The 12,074-nt window shown below is 40.8% G+C and overlaps 1 protein-coding gene across 30 annotated transcripts in view; it reads right to left on the minus strand.

Moving 5' to 3' along the window:
• KCNMA1 (potassium calcium-activated channel subfamily M alpha 1) overlaps window positions 1-12,074 on the minus strand; it is a 752,676-nt gene that overhangs the window by 315,590 nt on the left and 425,012 nt on the right. For all 30 annotated transcript variants that reach the window (XM_070470892.1, XM_070470891.1, XM_070470896.1 and 27 more), the window contains 2 exons: window positions 3,500-3,593; window positions 2,120-2,231 (listed from right to left, as the gene is read on the minus strand). In XM_070470892.1, the coding sequence (XP_070326993.1) occupies window positions 2,120-2,231; window positions 3,500-3,593 (206 nt within the window). The remainder of the gene's footprint in view (window positions 1-2,119; window positions 2,232-3,499; window positions 3,594-12,074) is intronic.

The following is a 12,074-nucleotide window of genomic DNA, read 5'->3' on the forward strand; positions in this document are numbered from 1 at the left end:
TCTCTTTTCTCTTCCAACCTTCTCTCTCTTTCCCTCTCTCCCTCCCACTCTCTTCCTTCTCTCCCTTCCTTTGTTCCTTGTCTGCTTGTGTGTGTGTGTGTGTGTGTGTGTGTGTGTGTGTGTACGAGTCACAACGGGATGGTTTAGAAAGGGCTCTGGTTAGCAATCCATACATAACTTTGACCCAGGTATGCTGGTGATTAATTTCACTAACTTCTTAGTCCTCTATAACAACCAAGATCCCAAATTTTCTCAAAGTTCCCATGAACGATGCAAGAGGTTTAGAAATTTTCTGAAATAAAAGAATCTTAGAGATCATCTAGCCCAACTTCTATTTTACAGATGAAAAACACTAGGGAGAGGGAAGAAAAGTGAGTTCCCCACATCACAAGGCAGGTTAAGAGCTCAGCTTAAGTGGCCAGGATCTTGGGCATCAGAGCCATTAAAGGATACTCAGGACGCTTCTGACTTGGGTGTGTGGCTCTAATGGTCTCACCATGCTGGCCAGAAAATCCCATCTAAGAGAGCACATCTCAAATCAAGGACGAAAACATTCCCCTTGAGCAAGTAAACACAACTCAAATGAGAAAACTAGCAGAAAACAGAATCCACATGATATACACACAGAGATACATACATACATGTATGTATTACTGCATACATCATATATAAAAGATTCTTGTTTTAAAAGTACTTGGGACTAGGTATAGAATAAATTTACAGGACTAGCAAGGACATCAAAAGTGCTAGCAGAAACATATTTTGACACAACATTTTTGAAAAGTTATCCATTAATATCTCTACAAACTAAAATACACATACTCTTTGATCCAGCAAGTCCTCTTCCAGGAACCTGGAATTATCTCTAAAGATAGAACTGTATGGATATGTGGATGAGAGTGCTTACCAAACCACTGTTGATAGCAGAAAAGTAAACAATCATGAGATGCATCATTTGGGTAATGGCTGAATAAATGCGCTAGAGCAATGTATGGGATTTTGCACAACTGTCATAAAATGAATCATTACAGACTGAAAGGATGGCCGTTACTTATTACTTAGTAAGAGAGCCAACTGCAGTGTGATGTGACTGATAACAATGGTTTCATATGAAGACCACCATCTCTAAAATACTGTGATGTATGCACATCTGTGCTTGTTGGTGGTGAAATCAGCACAAAGGAAAGATGTGGAAGTCTGTAACACTGAGCATCCCAGGGAGAAGGTAGTGATGGATGTGGGCAAAAGAGGTACTTAATATTTTCTTTATACATCTTTGACTATTGATGTTATTATATATATTACTTTGAAGAAATAGGTTAAGACCAGAAATCTCTGAAAATAAAGACAGAGGGAACCCACAAACTGTCCTCCAAGTCTTATTTCAGCCGCCCCACTTCCCCTGTAGACTTGTGACAGCAAGAACATTCTGAGGAAATTACTCAGTGTGACAAAGAGAACCCAGTAGCTGCCTCTCTAAACCTTTGGCTCCCTGGACCATCCTCTGAGTTAGTTACTTTCCCCACTAAATTATCCTAGACTTGATACAGGAAGTGACCTGTCAAGCAAATTCAGGAAGTGAGGTGTGAACACAGCTCCAGCAAAAGCTCCTCCATTAACACAGGGAAGAAGCTGGATCTCCCTCAAGGTAAAGGTGTCTTATCCCACCCCACAAAGGAGCTCACAATTTTAATTAAACCACACAGGTCCACCCATCACAAAACTGTGAAGCAGACAGAAGCTAACGCTGGCAGGCAGGCCTCCTGGGGCACCTGAACCAGTTACGTGGAAAGTTTTGTGCCCATTCTCTGTTGAATGAAAAGTAAGAGAACTGTGAATGTAGAGGCTCTGGCTGTAACCAGGATGACCCCTGGGCTTCAACAATGATAAAACTGCATTCTCTGAAGCACTCACAGTTCACATTCTTCTTGGCTAGTGCTTGCTTCTGAGAGAAAACTCTCACCATCAGCTTCTAAAACTCCGAGAGTTGTTCACACAAATCCAGGAAGGTTTCTTTCTGTGGATTCTCAGACTTCCAGTGCATCCCAGATGCACCACCTTATGTATTTCAGCCATGGCTCAGAAGCCAGTAAAAAAGAAGGGAGAGAGATTGACTTACCAAGCCAACTTCTGTTTAAGTACACAGACACGAACACAGGGGGGACCGTGAAGAAATCTACTACAGAGTTCACTTCAAGCCAGAACCATAGCTTATCGTTGGCTGCAATAAACTGGGGGAAAGAAAAAACAAGAGAGAGAGAGAAAAAAAATGAGAAGCATGGTGCCGGCATGCAAACTATTCTCTTCCCTCCCCCAAGACTTTTTTATTTTTAATTGAAGGAAAGTTGCTTCGCAATATTGTGTTCGTCTCTGCCAAACGTCAACATGAGTCAGCCACAGGTATACATGTGTCCCCTCCTTCTTAAGTCTCCCCCCACCTCCCACCTCTTCCCACCCCTCAATTCTAGAAAGTTGATACTGATGAACCTATTCACAGGGCAACAGTGGAGATGCAGACATAGAGAACAGACTTATAGACACGGGGTATGGGGGAGAAAGGGGGGGCGAGGAATGGAGAGAGTAACATGGAAGTATCTACACTACCATATGGGAAAGAGATAGCCAGTGGGAATTTGCTGGGGTATGGGGGAGGAAGGAATGGAGAGAGTAACATGGAAGTATCTACACTACCATATGGAAAAGAGATAGCCAGTGGGAATTTGCTGCATGACTCAGGGAACTCAAACTGGGGCTCTGCAACAAACTATACTCTTTCTTCCAAAGGGTACATTTCAGTTTTTCATGGGGACCCAGAGGGAGATGCTATGTTCTTCTTATATCTACGCCAATCCCTTGCTATTTCTGTCTTAGAATTTGGATCCACAGTCTTTTCTAGAGAGTGACTATATACTCTGTGAGCCTTGGAGAAAGATCAGGGAGTACATTTTTCTGTGGTTTTCAATAGCATTATAGGGCAGTTTGAGTAATCTCACCCTTTTTAAAGTCTCTACTGTAAATATTCACCCACACAGTCTCTATACAGCTCCCTTTGTAGACATGGTTTTGATAAATCCTCCGAGCCCTCAATTCTGCCAATCTACCCCCTTGATACAACCCTCACAACTCACTGTTCTCTCAGGATTCAGTTAAGTGAGCACTGATAAACATAATTTTAAGAGTGGAAGGTTTTCCCTCCTGTTTAAGGCAACCATGCATTCGTGCGTGAATAGAGAGATGAGAAACAGTAGACCAGTAAGGGTGTAATAGTCATTTCAATCCTTATTTCTCCTGCTCGGAACAAAATTAACATATACATGAGGAAATGCTGACCTAAGGAAACGGTTCTCTCACAAAATGAAAATCAGAATTCGGGTCTCTTGTCTCCCTGCAAACATTGGGCTTCATCTTGACTGCGGGAGCAGATGCTGATGGGGAATGGTCCCTAGGTACAAGACTCACATGCTCCATTGTGATACCGAGCAGTGTTGTTCAAACTTACCCGCAAGCCAAAGTAGAGAAGGAAGAATACGTTGAAAGCCATGTCGATCTGTAATGTGAAATCTTTGTAGAAATTCTGGCAGGATTCTATTGGGCTATTAGACAGGAAGAAGAGAAAAGCAAGAGGTAAATGAAAAGCATCATCATGTGTTCCACATCGCTGTGCAGTGACGGTGCTTAGGGAAGAGGACAAAATGAACGTTCAAAAAATAAAACATTTGGTCTTTGTATCCCCTGTGATCATCAAGCAAGCATTGCCAAGGGGTCTTTCCATTCAACCATACAGTCTTTTGTTCTTTGTTTTCGTCATTTGATACATGTACTGTTTCCATTATCATTCAACAGTTGAGCTAAGAATCTAAAGAGGATCATGCAGACACCTTGAAGGAAGGACAAGCAGAAGAGACCACCAAATTCCTCAATTTCATATTAACCCTTAAAGAACTGACTTCTTTCTTTGAGAGGACACAAACCTAAGCTAAAAGCAGTCCCTCCCACTCTCCGGCACATTAGAAATGAAGTCCACTTTCAATTAAACACAGTGGTTGTGTTTTGGACCTTTTAAAAGCCATTGGTTGATTAATGATAAAGGACCAGGAGCATCTCAGGAAAGCTGTGGAGGAGAGGATCCTGGTGGATGTTTTGGTGAAACTAAATATGCACTTATATGCAGCACTCTGGTCTGGGGAAAGAAGCATTGCCCAACTGGTAGAATTCAAGACATTTAAATCAATTGAAGCAGTACTCTAAGGGTTAATTTTTATTTTTTGGCATGCAGGTTAATTGCCCTTGTGTGTGTCAAGCAGCCAATGCGAACCCCCAGCACACTCTGTTCGAGAGTAGGCAATTCAAAAGGGTACAACTATACAAACTGGTACGTGGCTTCCATGTGCTTTCCTGCATCAAACTGTTCAGAGGACCAGAGTGTGAAAAGTCCCAAAGTTTGGGCTGTATGGGAAGTAGGAAAGCCTCATAAGCCTTTCAAAGCTGTGAATGAAAATTTATAGTACACTGTTATCAGTAAGCCAATGGTATCACTCAGGCCAGGAATGTCAAGAAGGTGTGGTGAGGGAAAGGATAGGGGAGGGTGGGGAGAAGTAAAATACTTTCCCCAGATGGGAAGCAACATGGACCTCCAGGATGGGAGAGGGCTAACTTGTGAGGTGCAGGATGGAGGATTTCCAAGTATCACCACGTTGGAAATTGCTGTGTGCAATACCAGTTAGTATAGTTGTACTTCTGTAAAGGCAATTCTTGGTTGTTCAACAGGCAGGAATCTGCGCAGTACAGATATGCAGGGCCCACTTAAAGGCAGGGTGACTTAGTCTGTGGGACTCTCCGATCATGTTACATGCACTGGATTTATCCATTCTTTATCTGTATTACAAGTCAAACATGCCCTTTGTCATCTCCCAAATCACAGATATGTGGAAAACCCTACAGACAAGCATGAAGAGGAGTCTACATTTGCATTTACAAACTAAGCAGACTGAACAAAAAATAAACACTGAAAACGGTTTGTATAAAGGAAATGGCAAGTATTGGGTTTTCACTAAAGGAAAGTGGGAGGAAAGATAGCATGGAATTTGCTTACTCCAATGTTGAAACAAGGCAGGAGCAAAAGAAACTGAACACCATAGCCTGCCACTGCTCTTTGCCTGCTCCCTCACTCAGATTCAGTGAAAAAAGGAGAATCTAGGACAGGAGTTAACAAGTGACACTTCTGCAATCCTCAATCTATGATGGAATTTTGTTTTGTTTCAAGAACAAGACCCACGGGGTCCACAAGTGTTAGAGTTCTTTGCTACTCTAGGTGTAGTGGAAAGAAGTATATGAACTAGGTTGACCAGAAGTCCACTATTGATACCAAGTGATGAGGAGACCATGTGTCTCTATACTATGTAAGTCACAGGTATGATGTGCTACCAAAATACTGAAGAGTAAATGGTGTATGTGTGCGTGTAGGTGTGTGCATAAGAGTGAGCGACAGATTGAGGATAGGGGAGGATCCTGCAGGGAAATACAGTATTGTACTCATGTCTTCCCTTGTGCCAGCAGTGACTTAGCTGTGTATTATAAACTTGTCCACATCAAGATTGATGTGTATATTATCAAAGAGACAGAGATGTCCCAAGTCTGCTATGGAAAACCCACTATAACTTCACCAAGGCCAAACGATAACCTTAATTATTGCCCTCACAATAGTCACTGGTGGCACATTTGGGGGTCCGTGTGAGTTCCTTAACTCCTGTTACTTCCATGGCTTCTGTGTCAATTTCATAGTAACCTTGAAACACACTGAGCAGGAAAGTATTTGCTAGGCTGTGGAAGAGAGTGGAGCAGTGGGGAAGAGATGATAGCTCAATACCACTGAAGATATTTTGGTTCAATATAAATGGAAGCAGATAATTAAAACAGGATAAGGAATTGGGCTGTAGCAACTAATTTCCATTATCCCTTGCCTTCCTTGTCATTTCTGCTGCTCCCTCCTATACTGCCCATCCCCAAAGGCAGCACTAAGAGGGCTTGATGGTAAAGAAAGAACACTGTGCTGAAAAATATACCTCTACAACACCCTGATTTACAGAAAGCAATGTTGAAATCATAATAGACTTTTTCTCTAGTCTTTCAGAATTTTAGAGAATTAATTTAATCATCCTTTTATATCATTCCTTGAGTCTTATACTTTGAGCTGAAATAATAAAGGGAGTAAATTATGCTGCTGGGGCTGGCAACTTTCCCTCTGGCTGAAGCTCACCAGTAATATGAGCCACTCTGCTAAGATGAAGTAGGAGAGAAACAGGAAATTCTGGGACAGAAAAGGCTGGCCCCTGGAACCCAGATAGGACCAGAGTGGTCAGAGAGTCTACTTTCTAGCCCTCTCAGCTCTTTCCTGGTTGCATGAGAGACCAAGGAGAAATCTCCTGCCTAGTTTTCTCAAGAAATATCAGAACTGTTTATCAAGATCCCCTCTGAGATAAATCCTCTGAGTGCCTTTAGTCCACAGACCCATACAGTCAAAGACCACAGAGCAGAGACTCTAAAGCCCCATCATTTCATTCCTCAAATGGAAACAACCCACAGAGAAGTTCATTGATCTCATAAAAAGAAAATGCATAATTCAACAACAAAAAGGTTGGCCATACTAGCCAGGACTTATTTTCCTCCCAATGAGACTTTATCTTAATGATTAATGCTCACTGTAGAATGGAGAATGAAATATACTCTTCTTCCTTTTTGTGTAAAATGGAAGACTTCCTTGTCTAGAAGTTTTAGGAACTAGAAAAGAAAACACTTTTTTTTTCCCTACAAAGGGAAGTGACTCTGAATTACACACTTCAATTTGGATTGCCATTCTGATGAGGCATGCCCACATTAGAATAGGATTTTTATAGACATGTTGCCAACAGATAAAAAAGGAGGGTTTTAAAAACTGAAATAAAAACATTAGTCCTGGTGGTAGAGCTGACTTTCTGTCAATTGTTCTTGGTTAACTAGTAACTTACTAATTAGAGGACCTAAGACACTTTGTAAGTTGATGGACTGTAAATTACTAGGCTTCTACAGTCCATGGATCAAGCCTGGTACTAAAACTTCAGGCAAATTTAGCATTTTGATCAGGACACTATGATTGGGGCACCTTCAAAAGAACCTCAATAAAAAGCTGCTTCTGATGGGATAAACAATCAGTATAGAACAGAGACTGAAATACAAACCTCTGTTCCCACTTGACCATCAAGTAAGCATATCCTTAGTATTCAGATGTCTCTACAGAGGAGAATGAGGCTGACCAAAGTGGGAAATATATCTATTTCTCCACCTATTTAACAATACAGGTGAACCTCTGAGCAGGAAGATCCAAGAGTCCTTCTTGAAGACTGACTTAAGAACTTGTCTTTCCAAAGTATGAAGTAAGCAATGATTGCACAGGTTGTTTTTCAAAGGGTAGGGGGCTAAGGACAAAGTCTCACTTCTGGCAGTTGTGATGTCTAGACTACCTCCAAGAAGGAAGTAATTGCCTCTCTTCTCAGCCGCTACACTTTTCCTAATGTTTTCTAAAGTCTGTTTTCCTAACTTGCTGAGCCTGGCTGCCCAAACCTTTCAAAACATTTCCCCAGAACAGTGTTTCTCAAACTTCAGCATGTACCTAGAGGGCTTGGTAAAACACTGGTGGACCCCATTTTTCAGAGCTACTGATCCAGTGGGTCTGGTATGGGACCCTAAGAATTTGCATTTCCCAGATGCTGCTGCTCATCCAGGAACCACACTTTGGGAATCACCGCTCTTAAAGAACTCTCCTGCATCTACACATTAGGGATAGGTGCTACTGCTTGAGGTGGTTCCCATTCAGACCTGAATAAAGAGAATTAAGCATTTGGGCCCATCCCTGGACACCCACCTGCCTTCCACTTAACTAAGTGCTAAGATCAAGGGGTTAAAAGGAGACTTTCAGTTTCAGATGTGAACAAGGTGGGTGGGGGTGGAGCGGAATTAAGACAACACAGGGAAGTAATTATTGGGTTGGCCAAAAAGTTCATTCAGGCTTCTCTGTAAGATTTTATAGAAAAACCCAAATGAACCTTTTGGCCAACCCAATAAATACAATGCCACCATGCAAGCTTCACCAATGACATTCCAATTAACAACCAGAGAGTGCCTGAGGAGCACATTTTTAGTTTAAGATTAAAAGGAAAAATAATGAGGGCTGGATGGGGAGAGGTTATGGAGACTGTCATTTATAAGAGATAAAGAAATGTTAAGCATCTTAGGAACAACAGCGGCAGCAGCAGACATTCGAAATGATTTAATAAACAACTGCATGAGAGGGAAGGGACTAGCTGAGGAACAGAACAGCACTTTGGGAAATAATTTCCAACATTTACATTCTCCTCACTCTTGTGGCTAGTCCCTTTTTAAATCGGATGACACCATCTCAATTCCCACCAGGATTATGGGCCATGGGAGTTCAGGCCCACAAACTGCAGACACGAATCAATACAATAAGCTTGATGATTCCAGACTCTCCTCCTAGTCTCACCTCTGCAATGTTGCCAGATTAATTTAATTAAAAGGTGTCATTCATCCACCATTTGTGGCTCTCTCCTGCCTAATGCATCAACTCCAAGTCTCACTGAGAAAAACCTCTGAAACCCAGCCTCAGTCTACATCTCTTGTTTTATTTTCTACCATGCTCCAGGCCAAAGCTCTTCCTACCATGAGCTGGCGCCTTCATCACTTCATGTAAATGACTCTCATATTCCTAATTCTAAACCTGTGCTTTTACTGTGAACTCTTCAAATGCTCCTTCCTCTTTGAGTTCAAATCTCAGGCAGTCTTCAAGGCCAACCAGAAGGCATGCCTTGGCTTTCTGCCCTCACTGAACTTTCCTATCTTGAATTCTCATAGCACTAGGAGTAAGGAATTCTAAACTGCTTTGGAATGTTGGTTCTTACTCAATATAATAATACTTGGCAACTGCATAGAGTTTACACATACTATTGCACTTGCCCTCACAACTTGGCAAAATCAAGTAGCAGATATTTTGGTCTATTCCCCATTTTTCATACAGAGAAGCAGAGGCTCAGAAACCTACTCAAGATCATGTGGCTATGTGGTAGAGTTGGGATAGAAAATCTCAATATCCCTTCTGCCATACCACCTCCCTTCTCCAGACCAATTGCAATATCCTTGGAGAGGAAACAAGAAGCATAAGACATAGTATCTGCTATCCATAGGGCCTGGCATGAAGCTTATATAAATCAAGAGGGGTTGACAATGAGGGTGTGACTGATTTATGGAGGAGGTAAAACTGTCCTAGAAAAACATGTATGTATTTGTGGAATGTTCTGGGAAAATTCAGAGGAAGCTGAACTGTCCAAACTGTATCTAACCCTCCTCTGTAAAGACTGACATGAGATATTACTAATCCCCAAAAGTCCTTCCTGGGACCCTGCACAGTAGTGATGTCATGGAGTTTGACCTTAACTGCTGAGGTAAGTTCCTCTGCTTATAGAGAAATAAAACCTAGTTTTCCATATTCTTAAAGATAGATACCACAATTTTCTCTCAGCCTCTCTTATTCTAGAGAACAAGAAAGTATACAGCAATGGATGATAATCTTTAGATACTGTTAACACTTCTAATCATGGATTAGACAATGAATAAGTTTTGCATTCCATTCGATCAAAATATAGAAAAATTACATCATATAGTCATGGATATTAAGAAACCTATCTGTGATGAAGAGGGAGTAAATCTAAGTGAACTGAGATTTTTTAGTATTGTTAGGGTATATGGGATAAGTAAAATGCTTTGGTTTTCTTTCCCACAAAATAGAAATAAAAGCACCTAGCTAATCAGAATATTTGAGACCAAGAAATTTTAAAAGGGAGGCCAGATGTTTCAATATACTTCAAATTAGAAATCAATGTTATTGTTCATATAATTTTAGGTCTCACAAAAGAGACCTAAAATTCATCTACCATTGTGGCTCTCTCCTGCTTCATGCATCAACTCGAAGTCTGGCTGAGAAAAATGTCTGAAACCCAGCCTCAGCCTACATCTCTTGTTTTATTTTCTACCATGCTCCAGGCCAAAGCTCTTCCTACCATGAGCTGGTGCCTTGGGTCTCTTGCAAGAATTTTAGGCCTCTTGCAAGCTAATAACCGTAGTGGATTTTGTGAATGGTATAATACTTATTAGTCAATGATAAAGCAAGAATCTTTATGTAGAACATGGTCTTCTAAACTAGACAGCACCTCAGGAGTGCCCAGGCCTTGAATGGATCCAAGTTGAAGGCTTTCTATCTGTTTGCTTTTCTTAGTGTTCCCATTTTAATTGCCTTAACAGAGCTATGCACTTAAGAGCTCATCTTTCCAATTTTGGTGCTTTGGCGTCTATATTGGCTGGGGTACGTATTCAGTAAGTTGTGTAGTTTTCATGAGTTTAACCAAACAGAAGTTGACCTGTTCCGTTCACCATCATTGTGACTTTATCATCGAACATCTTGAAGTTGTTATCTTCTAAGATATTGTTACTGTTGATGGGTAAATTTGTGTTCATTTATTCATCAATACTAACAATAATAATAACGTCAGAATTTGCCCTTTGTTTCAACTTAAAACACTTTTCTTAGATCTTCAATGGCTCGAATGAGCACAGAAAACATTTTTTGTTACTTGCACTACTGCCGTACCATGATCTCAAGCCAGCTGGTTAAATGGCTTTGTTGGGAAATCTTCGGTTATGGGTTTGTATCAATCAGCCTATTAATCTTTCTGACAGCAGCAGGCTTCTAATTATGCCTCTGCTCAATTGATGAGATGTAATCCAACAGCCACAAGCATATGCCTCATTAGGGTCATGTTGAAATGAATTGGAACAAATGGAGAGGTAGTATATAAACCCTCTCTACTCGCTGGAATGCTACGTGCTCTGTCTTCTTGGGCTTTGAGTGATCAGAGAGCCCTGAACAATGGTAGCAGTAGACTTCAGAGTGGCTGTATGGCTCAGGGTGCCTACCTGAATGATTAGCCCTAATAGTTAAGCATTCTTCTAGGAGACAAAGGAAGTGACACAGATTGCTGATGGAGGGAACAAAACATGTCAGTTCCTCACATGCTGGATTTTTCAATGAAACACACAGACAATTTGTTTTCAGGAAACCTCTGTCACTTTCTTGCGAGCTGTTCTGAATTATCTCACAAGATTTCAATATGCTATCTGAGTTTAGGTTTTCTTTCTCCTCTTCGTCTCTCCTGTCTTCTAATCCAAATGCACTCAAATAAGTAAATCAGAAGTGAAACGTGGGCATTACAAGTTGACTTCAAGAGTGGTTAGCAGTTAGGTAGTTTTAGACTTCAACAGAAGAATTAAGATACCAACTCTCACTTACATACAGAATGGTAAGCACATGATCTGACCTCTTCAAGCCTTGGTTTTCTCATCTGTAAGCTGGATATAAGGTACAAGCCTCAAAGGCTGTTGTGAGAATGAAATCAGATAATGAGTGAAGACTAATTACTGAACAAGCGATAGTTATCTTGAAAACAAAGATAATAGTAATAATGATAATAAGAAATGTTTGTAGAAAAATGCCCCAAAAGGCAATTATCCAAGTGAACAAAAACAGACAGAATTAGTTATTTCACACTCTATTTTTTTTGGATCTGCTTTATTGCCTCCTTATCAGGTGTTGCAATATAATTCAAATGCCCAATAGGATTTGCAGTGAGCTGACATCTGGTGTGATTCTATATATTACAACATTAACTTTGGGTAACATCAAAAAAAAGAAACACCAAGAAAAAGATATTTCCATGAAGGCAGTCATACAAGTCTCATAAATTCTAAATAATTAACCAAGATTTCCCAGCATAGAAGACCATGAGTCACTTTAATAAGGGGCCACAGGACATGTGTACTCTCCTTTTTTTGGGTCTTGAGCAGAGGAAAGAGTTTAATTTGCCTGGATGGCTTAGCATGGATCTGGAGGAAAGGCAGGGGGCTGAACCAGTCATAGGTCTTCTGAATATCTCTTCTAATTCTACGTACATAAGATTATGTATTTCTTCGGT

The sequence above is a fragment of the Odocoileus virginianus genome, chromosome 7, assembly GCF_023699985.2.
Source record: "Odocoileus virginianus isolate 20LAN1187 ecotype Illinois chromosome 7, Ovbor_1.2, whole genome shotgun sequence".
NCBI lineage: Eukaryota > Metazoa > Chordata > Mammalia > Artiodactyla > Cervidae > Odocoileus > Odocoileus virginianus.